The sequence below is a fragment of the Chelonoidis abingdonii genome, chromosome 5 (assembly GCF_003597395.2).
Source record: "Chelonoidis abingdonii isolate Lonesome George chromosome 5, CheloAbing_2.0, whole genome shotgun sequence".
In the NCBI taxonomy this organism is placed as follows: domain Eukaryota; kingdom Metazoa; phylum Chordata; order Testudines; family Testudinidae; genus Chelonoidis; species Chelonoidis abingdonii.
Genome location: NC_133773.1, coordinates 31,982,452 through 32,000,242, shown reverse-complemented (window position 1 = coordinate 32,000,242; position 17,791 = coordinate 31,982,452). Strand labels below are relative to the sequence as shown.

Here is a 17,791-nt window from a genome sequence, read left to right as displayed (position 1 = left end):
ATAAATAGTCATAAGTGAATTTAAAAATGGCATCACAGCAGAAGAGATAGCCTTACTCTGCAGAGCAGGACAAATGCCAAGCTTTCCTCAGCAAGACTGCTTTTAGACTACTCCAGCGAAGTTGCAGTCATGGTGGGATCAATCATGATTACAATATGCTGGTCGGTTTGGTTTTAAGCCGATCTGTCTCATTCCCCTCACCATACCCCCCGCCCCCAAATCCACTCACAGCCATGGTACCACAATAACTACAACATGATATAATCATTCAAAACAGCAAAGTTTGGGTCTTTTAAAGCACTGCAGTTGAGCCTCACTAATGGCCAGCACATGCACGGCATGTTACTGAACTTTGTAATTAGCAAATAAGATCCACATCATGGAGGCAATTTTGTTTGTAAATAAAGCTACATATTCTACATTTTTAAAATGAAGTACTGCACTAGTTAGTGGTTTGTACTGTAACTTCTGAAGCGTCTTCTTTCTTGTGTTAATTCCACAAACGGCATCCACTCTACAAGTCCTCAGCTTCAACGTACTCTGCTCAATGCCATATCCTCTATCACACCACCTGCTAACACATCTTCCTTTGTGACATCCCACCACTTCTTGAGTCTTCCTCTGCCTTTTATCCTTCAGTTTTGATCTGCTGGCTATTACTCACATAGTTGTCAGGACTGCGCTTTATATGACCAAAGTATCCGAGCCTGTACTCCCTCATTTTTTTCCTTTATTGGTGTTACTTGTATACAGATTCCTCACATGGTCTTTCTTGCTTACACCATTCATCCATCTCAACGTTTGCATTTCTGTTGAACAGATTATCTATTCATGTTTCTTCTTTGTTGCCAAACATTCAGCACCAGATATTACCACCATGTTCTAGACTTTCCCTTGCAAGTGTAATTCTAAAAAGCAACATGCCTTTTTAATGCTAGACCTCACTAAGACACTATTAGATTCATAGATTCCAAGGCCAGAAGGGTCTTGTGATAAATCTATTCTGATCTGTATAACACAGGCCATAAATTAAAAGCAGGGAAGTGGGTAGAGGTGCCAACATACAAGAACTGTGGGGGAAAATGCCACCCAGGTCACTTTCATGAGCGCTTAGTCTCAAGACATTGTTTTACTATATAAGAAAAATAAAACAGACAAAATGGAATGATAACCCCATAATGTAGCTGAGTGACAAACCCCGAGAAAACGTCTGAGCAGTTGATGAACCTTTAGCTGGAAGTTTACAGCTACATAACCTCCAACTTTACCTCTTTTGAGCTTTCTACAATACATTTATCTTCCCCTTATATCCATACCCTACAAAGGCTACTAGACCACATTCATTTTTTTTTCTGTTTGTGCTCCTTCCCAGATACCTATTTGGGCACTGCCAGACTGGTTGTCATCTCATCCCTAGCACCAGCACCTGTCCTACATCTACTGCCAAGGTTTGTCATGTAAGGCCCAAAGCCAAGATGGGAGTTCTACTTTTCTCTGCACAATGACATCAGCGGGAATTCAACTTTCTTCACCTTTCAGCATCAGGCTTTTAAATCCTGCTAAGTGTCACTCTCTGGTGTGTTTTTTCCTTTGTTTTAATACTTGCAGTAGGTTTAGATAGCAGGGCAGAGAGTGTCTTAAAGAGTTTGTGAGTGTGTACAGAGTCTAGCATAGTGGAGCCTTTAGGTTCTGCTGCAATAAAAAAATATTTTCATTAAAATACATTTTAAGCTTCCTTTATCCTCAAAAAGGTGAACAAAGGATCATCTCCCAAACAAAAAATATTTTGCTATTTGAGACAGCATTACTAGGATTCCCCATAGTCCTCATTACCCCCTCCCTCCCTCCATGACCCACCCACACACTGCAGCAACTGCTGGCATAAAGTCTAGAAAATTTCTAGAAGGCATATGTGCCTACATGCTGTGAAGTGGAATCACAGAATCCCAAGAGACTCGGTGCATCAGTTCGGGTTAAGTAGGATCTACCTAAACCCTTATGCAGTGGCACTTGAAATGAAGCCCTGAGTGTTGATTACAGAAACACTTGTGTGGATTAAAACCTTTGGGAGCACATCAATCCCTGTCTCACATAATAAATACAACCAAAATGGTTCTATACGCAAAAGTGTAAGGTTACAGGTAGTGTCAACAGTATGTTCGCTATTTAAATTACAGTTAATAAAGATGCAGTAAAAGCTAAGTAACTTAGTAATGATGGTCTGTGCTAGCCAAATTTGACTACTTAGCCATATTCTCAACTACATTAACAAACAAACAAAACAAGCAAACAAGGACAGACATTTAAGTCCGCTTTCATCTCCAAGGAGGACAATTAAGTTCTTATCTGAAAAGATTATTTTCCTAGCTCAGAAATAAAATGTCACAGAACTGGGTGACTGGGCAACAAAATGGCAGATGAAATTCAATACTGATAAATGCAAAGTAATGCACATTGGAAAACATAATCCCAACTCTCCATACAAAATGAATAGGCCTAAATCAGCTGTTACCACTCAAGAAGGATCTTGGACTCGTGGATAGTTTTCTGAAAACATCTGCTCAATGGGCAGCAGCAGTCCAAAAAAGCCAATAATGTTAGAAACCATTAGGAAAGGTAACTAATAGGACAGAAAATATCAATGCCTCTATATAAATCTGTGGCATGCACATCTGGACTATTGTGTGCAGATCTGGTTGCCCCATCGCAAAAAAGGTGTTAGAAAAGATACAGAGAAGGGCAACAAAAATTACTAGGGACGTGGAACCGCTTTCATATGAGGAAAGATTAGAGAGACTGGGATTTTTTATCTTAGAAAAGAGACGGACTAAGGGGAGGTATATTATAGAAGTCTATAAAATCTTGAATTATGTGGAAAAAGTGAACAAGGAAGTGTTATTTACTCCTGCATAATACATGAACCAGGGGTCACCCAATAAAATTAATAGGCCTCAGGTTTAAAACAAACAAAAGGAAGTACTTCTTCACCCAACACACAGTCAATCTCTTGGAACTCCTTGCCAGAGGATGAAGGCCAAAAGCATAACAGGGTTCAAAAAAGAAAGAACAAGATGTCTGTGGACAATAGGTCCATCGATGGCTATTAGCCAGGATGGTCAGGGATGCAACACCATGCTTTAAGGGTCCCTATCCTGTTTGCCAGAAGCTCAGAGTGGATGATGGGATGGATCACTCAATGATTGCACTGTTCTGTTCATTCCCTCTGAAGCATCCAGCATTATTAGCCTAGTATCCTTTGTCTGAGTGGCCAGACAGACCATTGGTCTAACCCAATATGGCCGTTCTTATGTCTTCATTAAAAAAGAATTTACAGTTTTAGTTACCCATCGGAATCTAAGTCAGTGAACACACATGTCCGCTGAATACACCCAGGCTCTTCTAAAATCATTCACATTGCCATTTTCCTCTCACAGGAGTGGACAATTCCTGGTTGATTATCACAGCTGGGACACACATTAACTAACTACTGTACTTTTAGTTCAAGCCCAAAGATTCAATTAATATATTTCTATTTAAGTGCTCAATCACTTTCTTGTTGAGTGGACAGATTCCTTAGAAGTGGGAGGTCAAAAATAAACAAACTATCCCACAAGATTAGAGTCTCAAAATAGAAACTATTAGGCTGCTAAATTAAGTTATTTTGCATGTAATTTTAATATGAATTTAGTTTTGGCCCTCATAAGCACAGTAACTAGAGAGGATAATCCTGGACACCCAGGGTAGGAATAGCTCACAAAGTAGCTATACAGTAACTCCTCGCTTAACGTTGTAGTTATGTTCCTGAAAAATGCTACTTTAAGTGAATCGATGTTAAGCGAATTCAATTTCCCCATAAGAATCAATGTAAATGGGGGGATTTAGGCTCCCGGGAATTTTTTTTTTTTTTTGCCAGACAAAGGATATTATCTACATATACAGTGAAAGTTTTAAATAATTTTAAAAACAATTTAATACACACCAATGATGATTGTGAAACTTGGTTGAGGCAGGAGCATAGCAGAGTCAGGGCATGGGGGCTTGCCTCACTCTGCCTGCCTGGTGCTCCTGCTGGGAACTTGCCCACTTCCCAGCTGGAAAGCTGGGCAGGCAGATAGGGGCAAGCCCCCAAGCCCCCACCTTGCTCACCGGCAGAAGCACCAGGCGGGTGGGCGGAGAGCAAGCCAAACAGAACATTGCACGACTTTAGACAAGTATGTTCTCTAGTAGATCAGCAACCTAATAAAGACATCCAGTTTAACACTGTTTCGCTAAGTGAGGAGTTACTGTACAAGCTTCTTCACAATGACCTACCAATGATCCCGATGGATCAATACCAGTGGCAAGAATGACATTCAGACTTCTTGCACAGTCTAATCCAGGGGTAGGCAACCTATGGCACGGCTGCCAAAAGGCAGCACACGAGCTGATTTTCAGTGGCACTCACACTGCCTGGGTCCTGGCCACCAGTCCAGGTCGCTCTGCATTTTAATTTAAATTTTAAATGAAGCTTCTTAAACATTTTAAAAACCTTATTTACTTTACATACAATAATAGTTAAATTATATAACAGACAGAGAGAGACCTTCTAAAAACATTAAAATGTATTACTGGCACGCAAAACCTAAAATTAGAGTGAATAAATGAAGACTTGGCATACCACTTCTGAAAGGTTGCCGACCCCGGTCTAATCCCGTTCCTCTCTGCCAACAAGAATGCCAACTATATACCCCCACCAGGAACTGCCCTACCAGTAAAACTAAGGCACCTTATCTTCAGTCTTGGGATAGCTAGCACACATTCATATACGGACCTCCATCCCAGTGGAAACACCACAGCATTTTTAGCTGTGAAGGCAAGCCCACATAACATAAATGAACCCACTGTAATGTCACTGCAAGTATGGTGGTGTTCCAATCCCCTCTAGATGCATGCTAGTATGTGCAGCGTACCCACAAGTGCCAAGCACTGGGCTCTGCGATCTCTGGTCCTTAGTTGTTTCCCTTGAACATCCATGCTTCAAGTAACAAGATTCTTTTTATTAATGCTGCCAAATACTACAAGGTGCAAATACGCTAGTCACGGTGATTTTAGCTTATAATAAACAATAAGCCAACAGATCCAGCCGCTCAGGACAGTCCAGGATAGGTTACAAGGATAACTAAACCTATGAAGGCCCCTCAGGCTGCTACTGACATGGCTAGTGTTTTGTCAGCAAAAGACCACTTCTCTGTCCAGCTTTCAGGCCCATCTCTCAAGCTATCTGTTGCCCAGCCTCCCCGCTGAAGCTAGTTCCCTGACTGCGTCCTCTGGGCTTACTACTCTTGCTCACATGAAGCCACTGGCTCTCAACCTCATCCTCTGACTTAGGCTGTTCCTTCTCTACTCTGGGAAAGAAGGATCCCTCTATTTATTGGCTGTCATATGGGCTTGGTAACATTGCATAGTAGTGATCTGGCAGATTCGTTACAAACACGTTGTCCTCATCCACACAGGCCAGTTAAGATACACAAGCACATTGTTTAGCCATGCCACATAAGAACAGGAGTTAATTGTGATTTAGCTAATCTAGACATGGCTTAAGTTATGTACTAGAAGAGATTTTATTTGTGATTCAACAACTCAAAATTAGCTAAAAGTGAATGTTCTTGTATACTAGTGGTAAGAGGCAAATTTTCATCACTATAGCACATGCATCCAACAAGGTTTTTAGAAAACATATACTGACACTTCACTATTTTAGTGACATTTCCTTCTCATATCAGAGGAGCTTTTCATACCTAAAACAGATTTTTAGAAACTTACTAAGTCAGTCTTGCACTTTTTCTACATCCAGACTGAATGACTGAAGAGTATGACATGTATTTGGCAACATTTCTTCCCCTTTTGCATTCATGAACTCTAGAGGTTCATGCTTCCTTCTTGGCCTCTAACATTATGGATGTGATAACAAATGAATGCCTGTTTCTTTAGAGCCAGATCCTGCATGGTACTGAGAGCCTGCAACAGGCAATTCTGATCAACATTTTCTCTGAAGCATGACTGAAAAAGAAAAGATGAATACACTGCCAATGGGATGACATTTTACTTTTAAAACCTCCTTGAAATTAAAGTTGCAGTCTCTAGTTTTTAAACATTGCATTAAATTCACTTGTCTATACACAGCCTCTTGCTATAGGGGGAAATAACAGATTGTCACAAATAACCAGATCAACCAAAGCCATGAAGAATCAAAAGCGGAGTAATGAGAGTTTTAAAAACAATGAGAGTCACGTACCCACATTTATAGCTCAGTCCAAAGCCAACTGCTTTCTATTCCTCCACAGCCAGTAAAGATTTTTAACAACTGGTCAGTTTGTGGAAGTTCGTTTCTAGGTAAGAGTCACCCTGATTGCACCAGCTTATGGAAATGAAAGCAGCAGTGGAAAACCACTCTGTGCTGAATGTCCTCACTAATGCCTGGAGAAGGACAGTCAATACACAAGTGACAAATTTGTCTTTAAAGAAGTGTTCTGTATATGCACAGAACCTTCATAAGGCCCCAGTGAGCATCATTCTACATTGTCACAGCTACTACAGTAGTCCTTTGAAACAGAGGCAAACCGGAGGTACACAGGTAATTTCTGTTCTCTCTCACCCATTCCTCTTCCCAAATGCCCAGCGTACTTTGTTTAACAAACAAGAAACTTGAACCCCATATGGTTCATCTCTCTGTTTCAAAAGGACCTATCTCAGATATCACAAACTGATGCTCCATGAGGCATCACAGCTGATCAGAGCCAGGCCAGCTGGTAGGAATGCTTGAAATAGTAAGGTTCACTTGTTCATGCTGAGGATTTCCCTTTTCTCCCCTCCATGTATGAGCTGGATGCCCACACTTCGATATTTTGATGATGTTTTTTTAAAACAATATTTGATCTAAGGGCCCCACTTCACTCCTATCCAGACTGTACCAATGAAGTACCAACTTAGGTACCAAGCTTTGTGTGGCTCCAAATGTGATTTTTTAAATGTACAGTATTTAATAAGTGAATTTGCTTAACCCCAAACGTTATCTTAAAAAAAAAAAAAAAAAAAAAAAGCGTGGCATTTCACTGCTGGTGAAAGAGTATCTTGACAGTATCTCGGTGAACGAAGTCCTCTATTTACTTATACACTGCCTAATATGCCACCATTGTGTATGGTGGGGGGGAGGGAATGGAAAAGGGGGTGAAGAAAAGGGTTCATGGTTTAAAAAAGTGTAAGAGGAGTAGTTTTGTCTAGGGCCCATACAGGTCTTGATCTCAAACAACTGATTCCAGCTCCCCCATCTCTCATCATCATATCTTGCACCACGACCAAAAACATATCCATTAGAAATATAATTCCTGAATTAGGCTGGTTTTCAAATTGGTGAATATCCAGTTTCCCAGCAAGTGCCAACGTTGACACCTTCAGGAATAAATCTTGCTTTCTTGAAAGGTAAGTTTAAGAACTCAAGTTCTGAGCTATCTTCTGCTCTGGATATAGAGGCACCAAACCCCCACCCCAAAATCTCATACTGTTTTCAGGCTCCTACAAACACTCCATAATCATGTGCCCAACCCTGTTCTTGAAGCTCCCAATGACCAAAACTGTTAGTCTTTATAATCAATTTTTGTCTTAAGTCTTCTCTCAATTCTGTTTCACTTTTCTTGAGGTATAAGCTCCTCAAGGCAGAAACTGTCTTGTGCACCTGTACAAAACCTGCACGATACGGGCTCCAAATGCAATTGGAAATTTTGAACACCATTTTAACTACTTCCCACATTAGAATTCCTTCCTGTGGAACTTCTAGCAAATTCCATATGCATTGTCCATAGTGGACCATATCCAAGCCTTTTTGCAAATTTTGAGAATATTCTTTGGCTTATTTAATAATTTCAGCTGCTAATCAAAAACCAGTTTGGACATTAAACTAATTCTTACTTTCTCACATGTGCGTGCATACATGCTTAGCAGAGAGGGGGGAAGGGCAGAAATAGAGTTGGAGGAATTCTATACCATACAATATAAAGCCTAATCCCTAGGAAAGAGATGCATTTAATAGCATGGTGGGAATTCACTGAGGAATTTAAAAAATACAAAAGGTTTTTATGAAGGTTTTGCTCCAAGAACGCTACCGGAAAGTAATCTTACTCAAAGGGCAAAAAACAAACAGCTACCTACTTTTTCCTGTCTTCAACACCCACGCTGTGTGCCAACAAAGAGAAACCACTAAGAGAACTCTCAACCTCACGGGACTCATATTCACCAGGTGTTATTGTGGTTTTCATATTATTGTGTGTGCGCACATCACTTTTGCTGCAGCTACCTAAACGTATTTCTTTGCTCTTTCGCCTACCCACCTATCTGATAAGGAGTATACTGTTATAGTGGCTTCTATTCTAAAGCAGTGGAGGTACAGAAGAGCTTGTATCTTGTTTTTCTGCAAGTAGTAAATGAAAGATCAGTTACCAAGGTGGGGGAAAAAAAACACAAGAGGAGAAAGTAGCCTAACCCTAGTAGAATTGAACGCAAAATTGACTGTCATCTCTCTCTGTCAAGAACAGTGTCAATATCAGCTCATTAATTTTCCTTTTTCGATGTTTACTACACATCTTGCACTTTACTATAGAGTTTAGTTTCTAATTAAAGTATGCATGGAGGAAAATTTTAGTGTTTTAAACATCAGATTTTAAGTCATTTTTTATTGTTCTGAAATTTTCAGTAATCTTGACAGTTTTTTCCACCCAGCCTTTTTTTCTAAGCATGATTAGTGACAGCATTGATCTTCGTCTCCCAAATCAAATTAATCTTGACATTAACTCCTTGAAAACTTAGCTACAAACATCACTAGTACTCCCCTGGCCCTTGCATACAGGACTGTACGTGTGGCACATAAAGATCCAGAGGAAAAAAGTTCAAAGTTGAATGCCTGGACACAATTTGCCCACCCCAAACTGCAAGCCTCGGGCTGGAGCAGCCCCATTGGCCTGACTGCCCTCCCCCCCAAAATATAGAAGTCAAATTACACCTATGGTTGAATGACCCAACCCTGCTGACAAACAGTGCACAGCTTTATGCATGTACCTAATTCCATTAAGATCTGTGGAATTATTCACATGCATAGGGTTAAGCAAATGCAGCATTGGCAGGATCAGGGCCCGAGCTTGTATCCCTGTCCTCTGAAGGAAGAGCTGGTTTTACACTTTTGCATCTAATATCCTGAAATAAAACTGTGTTAATTAGAAAGGGCCACCACAGCTAATATCCATTCAGTTTAAATGAGCATTTACTGGATTATCTGAACATAAACAAGTCAGACTGTTCAGATAGTGTGAAAAATACCAGTACCCTGAGGAGATTTCAAATTCTGTCTAACACCTCCAGGCAAGATGCAGTAAACAAGTAGCTGCTTTGTTATGCAAATGAAGAATCTCAGGTATACCACAAGGCTACTTCACACACAAATGGTCAGACTGACACCACTGATGAGAGCTTGGGGTCTCTTAAACGGACTTATCTAAACTGTTTTTCAATCTTGCTATCTGCAAGGAAACAGAGGGAAGTTGAATGGGTGACAGTTAGAAGCCCAACAAAGGTAGAGAGCAGAAGTGATGAGGTGGGAAGGCATAACTGCTTACCACATAGGTTGTGGTTAATAGCAAAGTAAGCGAGTATAATCTTCTGGATGCAGTATCTCTCTCTCTCTCACACACACACACACACACACTCTAAAAGACAGCTGTCAAGTATAAAAACAAAAGATGACAGTTCATTTAAACAAACAAAAGATTAACTCAGGTATGTAGCCTTGTGGTTAAGTCTGGAGATTTCAGTTTATGGTCAACATTAGTATATTACAAGAACACTATTTTACAGGAATTGTGGTGTTGCTTTAAAATGCTCCCTTAGACATTAGGCTGGGAGTATTACAATAAAATGATTCTGCTTTCTATCCCCCACAACATCAACTCAAATATTTCTACAATAGAAGGAAGCTGATCAATTTAGTCTGAAACATCAATTATTCTACTTTCTGCAGAGGTGTACTAGCAGTGTGCAAGTAAATAACTAATGTCCCACTGTGATGCATTTAAGAACAGAACATTGAGATTTTAAATTCTCTAGTCATTTTTATAGGGCAACATTAAGAAGTTGGATTTATTTTGCTTCCAAAACTTGCACTCATGTATTGTTTCTTGGACGTAGAGGAAGTAGCACAGGGTCTTATTAAATCCTTGATCTTCAAGGAGACATAGGTCTGAGCATTAAAGACTTCCAACTGACTGCATCCTTTTCGTCAGCAAGTCAGAACTGCAGTTTAATCAGTCAAGAATTTTTATTTTACATATCTTTCAGCAGAAGCCAGTATAGAAAGACCACATGAGATATACACTGCTACCTCGATATAACACAATCCGATATAAACACGAATTCAGATATAACACGGTAAAGCAGTGCTCCGGGGGGCGGGGGGGATGGCAGGATTGCACACTTCGGTAGATCAAAGCAAGTTCAATATAACACAGTTTCACCTATAACTCAGTAAGATTTTTTGGCTCCTGAGGACAGCATTATATCAAGGTAGAGGAGTAGTTTGAATGCTTCAAAATTAAGCATACATACATAGACCTTCAAGCTGAAATTAAAAAGAAAAAAAATCTGTCTTGAATAAGAAGACGTTTAAGACATAAAACTATAAAAGCAGTATATTGTACACACCTTTGTTTTTACTCTTTCAAATGTAAATAAGGTTCCATAATATAAAACAAGCATTTGCAGCAGGTTTCAGAATGCCAGAATCTATTGTGTCATTCTGAATTCAAGCACCTTTATTTGGTGGAGACTGTCTCCAATATTTAAATATAATGTTTTGCTGTTCAAAATACCAATACAGATCAAACAAGTTTCAAAAAACCTACCAAAACCACAGAAATGAAGTTATAGAGTAGAGAAGTTGCCAACTAAACACTTTCGCATCTTACTAGGTCTTTGTTATTAGCAAAAAAATGCAATGCATACAATGAATAAAATGTATGAAATTGTTTTCCACTGAAATTATGATTCTACAACAGGAGACAAAGAACTTCTGGTTTTCCAAGGCAGTTCTCCTAATGTGATTTCCTCAACTAGAATTAAATTTACAAAAAATCCCCACTAATTTACAGAAAACAAGTGGGAATTTAGTATACAGATGTTAATCAAGCACACTTCTACACCAACCAGAGAATATTACTCATCTTGACAGTAAATCAGGGCTAATGGCCACCACATGGTAGAGCACAAACACAAAAGTTGCTCTCAACTACATCTTACACAGTTATCTTAGTTCATCCACAATTGTTTCACATGCTACATCTTCAACTATGGTTATTTTTCCTAGTGACAGTCAATCTCACAGACCCGACAACTTCACACACAGCTGATATTTATTCCTAACACAGGCTGCTAAGAACGAGTAGATGAAGAAAAACATTTGTCAGCTCTTTTTTAATGTCATGTACAGATTAGCAATTCCAGTACTCCTACCCCCATTCCTCTGTTTTCCCTCCTAAGCAGGAGGGCTAAACTAAAGCCAGTATAGTAGTATCGCTGTCCTTCCTGTCACTGTAAAAGGTAGCATTTACACCATTCCATCACAATTTATTCCACAAAGTCACATTAAAAAGTATCTTTTTCAGCCTTATTCAAACACAAAACTTGATACTTCAGTTATTAGATTTGCAGCTTTTCCTCCACCAACCCAACCAAAATCGTCAGGAAGTTTATATACCAAATGAAAGGAGCATACAGAATGGCAATGCATTGTTCATCTTAAGTTGTATTTAACATAATATCAAAAGTGTAATACACGGAACAGAAAGCAATTTGTCTCTCCAAAGACTATAACAGGTAACTCACTGTTCTAGGGATGGGTGGAGACAGAGATCCATTAGACATGTAAGGGTCATTGTTCATATTTGGCATCATGATATACCCAGAATAACCAGAGTATGATGGGCCTTTGCTGTATAAACCACCATCTGGATGTTTTCCTGGGAAAGAAAATAAGCAGAAGCTAAATTACCACCCCCTAAGTTTTTTCTGGTACATTAGAGGCATTTTACAGTAAGAAATACATAATATCTTTTAAAAAAATATTGGGGAGGAGGTGCTGGAGGGGTGCATATTGCTAGAGACTTCCATTTTATTTTTATTGCATTTCTGACAGCAATTACTCCCTTCAATGGCTTATTAAACAGGCATTTGTTAGGAACTGCACTTAAAATATGGGAAGACTTCAGCATAGCCAGTCTATTTTGTGAGTCTATTCAAACACAGAGATTGGACTAGGATGATTTGCATAAGAGCTTGGAAGAACAGACACCCACGTAATGCACTACATTAGATTCTAAAGCTACTTGGTGGTCTTTGGTTTTGGCCCCCATAATTTTTACAAGCCATAAGAGAAACACCATTTCTAGGCTGTGTTGGTGCATTTTCATTGCATGAACAGCAAGCAATGCTACAGACATCAAATACCAAATGGAGATAAAAATTTATAAAGCAGTAATTCTTTCATTTTTGGTAGCATCTATTGGAATTGTCCTGCATATGGACTTCTCCCATCAGTTACACAGCTGGTTGCAGGAAAGTGCAGTATTATGGTTAGACAGAGCCACTTCCTTCACTAAGTGACATACTGCATGTATGAACAATTTTTCTGGTCATGCTAATTGAAAGTGATGAAGGAGAATAGGAATACAGGCTGGTGTACAAGGATACCCTACTGTTTACTGGGGCCTAAGAGGGTTCCACTTCTAATTTGTTCAATATCTTATTTAAATAAGAAAAGGTTATTTACAAGGACCAGGACTGAAGAAAAGCTGAAGCCCCAAACTTTATGTGGAACTCTCATTTCAATTCTAATGGAGATCATCCTCCTTATCAGCTAACCCCATTATAATAATATACTGAAGATAATAGTACATTACTGTCCAGCTTTCTAAACTAAACATGTACATTGTCAGTTTCACTCATCTTCCTTAATGAAGTATTAGAGTTCACTAATTTGCACATCAAAACATTAGAATGTTGTTCCTGATTTTAAGGCTTTTTTTTTTTTTTTTTTTTAAGTGACAGACTTGGGTTGGAAAGTGAGCATACAACTTCTTAATATACATAACTCAGTAGGATTTTCAGAATGAGGGAAGAGTGAAGATTTTATGTATGAACTACTGATATTCTAAAAATAGTTATTTCTTTAGCAAAAAGATCTGTTTGGCCTACTTGCTTCAGTTGGCAAACAGCTGAAATAGTATTTAGTTACTTAAGTAAGATGAACAAACAGAAAATCACATTTTTGCTCAATTTTGAAAATGTTTTGATTTTTTCCAATAAATACAGATCACATATTGTATATACATGTTAAACTGATTGCTTACTAAAAGGCAATTACATCTGTGTACACTCAGAGGGACATAGATAAAGTAACAATGCAGAGTAAAGAATAAGCACATCTCACCTTCTTCAGAATGTTCTCTGCCTTTGTCATGATAGGATTCCTGAGCTTGGGCTTGCCTGGAAACCTAGCCACAAAGAATCCACCATTAAAACGGGTATTTTATGCATATCTATTCACTTTTGCTAAGCACTCGATCTTTCAAAAAAAGATATTACGTGTCTAGGTCAGGAGAAGAAATTGTATATTTGTCCTACCTCATGCTAAAAAGGAAGTGTGCTGAAACAGAGAATGGTCATTTTTATTATAAATTTAATAACCATGTGCTTCTACAAAGCAGTTCTAGCACAAGTAGTGCACTAAATTTACTAAAGGGGCTTATTTCTCAAGAATACTTTAAGCTTTAGGAACCAAAATAGTATTCCTACATTAGTACCAAAGAAGAATGAAAATTGAGTGCTCCCACTATATGGGCTTTCAAAAATTCCATCCTTGTTCTTAAGTTGTTTTCATGTTAGTGAATTGCTACCAAAACAGTTTGTGCAAATCCTTTAAAGAGTTTACGATTAATGCTCTGACCTTTGGTTTTAGCAAAGAAATTTCATGGCTACTTTAGGCCTAATGCTATTATAGGATCCTGTGACTCATATGAACTTGCTTGTTCTGGGCTATGGAAACTGACATATGAAGGAAAGAGAAGGTCCTCTTGCATACACACTAAAAAGGTGTTTAGCACTCACTTAAAACATGTCCAGGCAACAATGCAGATTCCTTTTTTAAATTTTTAAAAGGCTATTTTTACAGTATGCAGTTTGGCTTGATCACAAGACAGGCTGGAACGGAGAAAAAACCAGCTAAGCTTTTGGATAGTCCCTGAGTGGAAGTTGCAGTAGAAGCCAAGAACCAGCATGTCAACTCTGACTACAAGTGAAAGGTTGTTTGTTAGCTGGCAGTGTTAATCTACAGTCAAAAATAAGACTTCCGGACTCAAAGCAAGGTAACTACTAACGTTAACTACTAATGCTGATTCTCAGTATTGCAACCCGAAATTTCTGACTAGATTAGCTTATTGCAAATGAACTCCCAATCAATATTGTTACTACACATTCACCTTCTATTTCCCCCCCACCCCCCCAAAATCCATGCCCATTCATTAGTTACTAGAAATATCACTATATTAACTCCACCAGTGCAGTCCATTAGTTGTTCATTCTAGTTTCTTAGGATCACTGCCAACTGAAATGCAGCAATTAGGGAGAAAAAAAAACTGGTTAACAAAATTTTTCAGATGCGATCAAACTCAAATCTGAGTCTGCACAAATCTTGTCCAGCAATCTTGGATTGTTATCCAAATCCACCACTAAAACTTAAACACCAAAAATTAATGTACTGAATGCATCAGATCTCAGGCATCAGATGTTTCCCTCTTCTTCCCACGGGTAGAAGAGGGAAACATCTACAAAAATCTGACTCCTCAATGCAATGAATTGTCCCAACCCTCTGTGTTTGACAGATGATCTGCAACTTTCTTCCCCCTCCTCCCCTTTAAGAGAAAAGGTAAAAGGTCTAGTTGGTTCCCTCCCACAAGCACCCACGTGTCTCTATTTACTCTGCTCTGGTAGCTTACCGTACTATCAAGGCGCTGGAGCCGAAGGAGCCCTTAAGCAAAGAACAAACTTGATAATGCACAGCACATGGCTCCAAAAAGGGGGTTTTATCGCAAGACGGGCTGGAGCACACAAGACAGACCGGGAGAGCAACGACGCGGTCGTGCAGAATCGAGCATCACGGGTCTCCCAACGGTCTGAACCCGAAGCTGGGGGCAGATCAAAGAGCCGCCGGCACTGAATGAAGTACTGCTATTGCCCCGGCTCTGCCCACATTTGCCCGGTTTGCACAGAAGGTCTCAGTGTTCGCTCTTCCACTCCCGCCCCCCCCATCCCTTTACACACTTCCAGGTGCCTGCTCTCCCATTCATGGGAAACTTGGCGTACTAGTTTACAAAGCGCTTTGGTCAAAACCGCGTCTCACTGGGCTGCTGACGACGTCCTGTTTTCCTTTGCACCCCCGCCGTTCCCTGCTTTTCCCCTGCATTTTTGAAGCCTTCACTAAAAATAGACGTGCCAGGAGCGGTGCACACAGTGCTACTTCCATTTGACTGTATCGCCTTTAATTCATCCCGATCTGTGAACCCGATCCAGGACCCTCGAGGTGTTTAACTGTGGAGCCAGAGAGGCCAGGCTGGAATCAAGGTGCTTCGGAGCCCTAGAATGAGCAAAACCGTGAAGGGGCGTGTTGGTCTTCCCTGGCCTAAGCCCAGGACTGAAGTCTCTCGAGCCTTCGCCCCAGATCCCTATCAGGGTGTCTCTGAACACTTGGCCGCACGAACCGCACCGCAGCTGGCTGCCCGCCCGCCGGCCCCCCTACCTCATGCCCGTTGCTGTTGGGAGTGATCTCTGACTCGTTAACGAGAGAGGACTTGATGTCGGCCAAGTCTCCTTCTTCCTCCGGGTGGCTGATCTCCGCGAAGATTTTCTCCTTCTGGGGATCGCCTTCGTCTTTGAAAGGGATCATTTCATCTGTGGCGCACAGCTCCGGATCCCCCCCGCCGCCGCCTCCGGCTCCCGGCAGCTGAGGCATAATTGCGCTTTAATTCCTGCTCCGCCCGGGGAGTAATACTAATAAAAAAGAATAAATAATATTAAGTCTTTACGAGCCGCTTGCCCTCACTAGTCTCACCCCCCCGCCCAGCTTCCCGAAAGAGAGGGGAAGGCCAGGCAGGCACAGCCACCTGGGGAAAAGGAAGGTCTGTCTGCTGCTGCTGTGCGCGGGCGGGGGTACATGCACTTTCCTCCGCCCTCGCTTTCCGTTGTGTCTGCAAGAGGACAGAAAAGTCTGGAGAAGTTGGGGCCCTTCTGGAGAAGATAAAAGCAGCTCCGGGGCTCTTCTAAAAAGAGCGGCTCCCATTCCCCCTCCAGCTAGGGGGGGCGGGGAAGCTAGCCGGCGAGCTCCAGCGAGCGCAGCCGGAGGGGCGAGCCCAGTGCCTGGCAGAGCTGGGGCGTTCTCCGGCCAGCACTCAGGCTCTCCTTTCCTGGGGGGAGGGGGCGCTACAAAGTTCGCCTCCAGAGTTAAGTGGGGGTCCTCGCCTGCCTGTCGGGGAGTTGGGGAAGATGAGGGAGGCCCAGAAAGCGCTTCCACCGCTAGCTCTCAATAGCCACCACACGCGCAAAGCCAAACCCACCGAGACTCTTTGCTTTTGTCCTCTCTCGCCTGAGCTGCCCTCGGAGCGCCGCTCTCTCGCTCCCCTTCGCCGTGCCCGGCTCGCCCGGGCTGCTTGAGCCCCCCCGAGGAAAAGCGACCCCCCTCAGGCGCGCAGGCGGCGCGAGAAGGGAAAAGTTCTCTCCCGAGGAGTCCCAGCGGCCCAAGGCTCCTCTGCATTCACAACCCCTAAAGGGTGCCAGCCCAGTCTCCGCGAGCCGCCTGCTGCAGGCCGGGGATGGAGCACCCCATGGAGGAGAGACGCCCAGCAGCTGCGGCCCCCTTCGCCTCCCCAGGTGCAGCTGCTGCCAGGCTTGAGGGGCGCCACCAGCAATCCACACGCGCGCTCCCAGGGCACCTTCTCCCTCCTCTCCCGGGCTGGCCGAGGGGAAGGTGGCGAGGCACTGCGTGGAGCCTGGAGGACACAATTTCGTGGCCTGGGCGTCTCTCGCTCTATGTTTCGGGTAGAAAGTGGAGAGGGACGGACCGAGCGCGCTCGCCGGAGCGAAGTGGGAGCCAGTGTCTGTAATGTAACTTTAACATCCCCTCCACCCACTCCGCCTCCCGCCCCCGCCCCGTCCACAGAGAGAAGGCGGGGGCGGGAAGGGAGAAGATGAAAGAGAAGCCGCCGCTCTGATTGACAGCGCATTGATAGACACTCTGGAGAGAGCCGGGAAACGGATCCGCTCAGCAGCCCGGCTTAGCCAGCGGCCAAGCAGCGGAGAGAGCTGCGGCAGCCTTCTCGTTAAATACAAAGAAGTCGCCTCGACTGTCATAAGCTAGTAACGAGGAATCGGTAAAGCGATCGATTCATTCAGTTCCAGGGCAGAAAGGGGGAGGGGGAAGAGGGTAGAAAGTAAGAGACTTGGGGGAAGGAGGCAGGGGGGAAAAAGAGGAAAAAATCTCTTTCTTTTGTAAAGTGCAGAACTCCTGCATGGTGCAGACCTCCGGCCGTCTGCATTTAGCCAGTGAGGATTTTGCAAGTTGTCAGCATCTTGCGGTAACGTTGCTTATTTTTTATAATGCAGAGCCGCAAAGGGGGGCTCTGCAAGGAATTACTACTCTAGGGGTGGAGGTTTATAATTCACCCCA

The 17,791-nt window shown here is 42.1% G+C and overlaps 1 protein-coding gene across 6 annotated transcripts in view; it reads right to left on the bottom strand.

The window, feature by feature from the left end:
- Positions 1–17,182, bottom strand: part of LEF1 (lymphoid enhancer binding factor 1) — a 96,408-nt gene extending 79,226 nt beyond the window's left edge. For all 6 annotated transcript variants that reach the window (XM_075066212.1, XM_032802254.2, XM_075066213.1 and 3 more), the window contains exons 1-4: positions 16,683–17,182; positions 15,869–16,119; positions 13,505–13,568; positions 11,902–12,035 (exon numbers count right to left, since the gene is read on the bottom strand). In XM_075066212.1, coding sequence (XP_074922313.1) covers positions 11,902–12,035; positions 13,505–13,568; positions 15,869–16,081 — 411 coding nt within the window. In that variant the 5' untranslated portion in view covers positions 16,082–16,119; positions 16,683–17,182. The remainder of the gene's footprint in view (positions 1–11,901; positions 12,036–13,504; positions 13,569–15,868; positions 16,120–16,682) is intronic.
- Between the last annotated feature and the right edge of the window lie 609 nt (positions 17,183–17,791).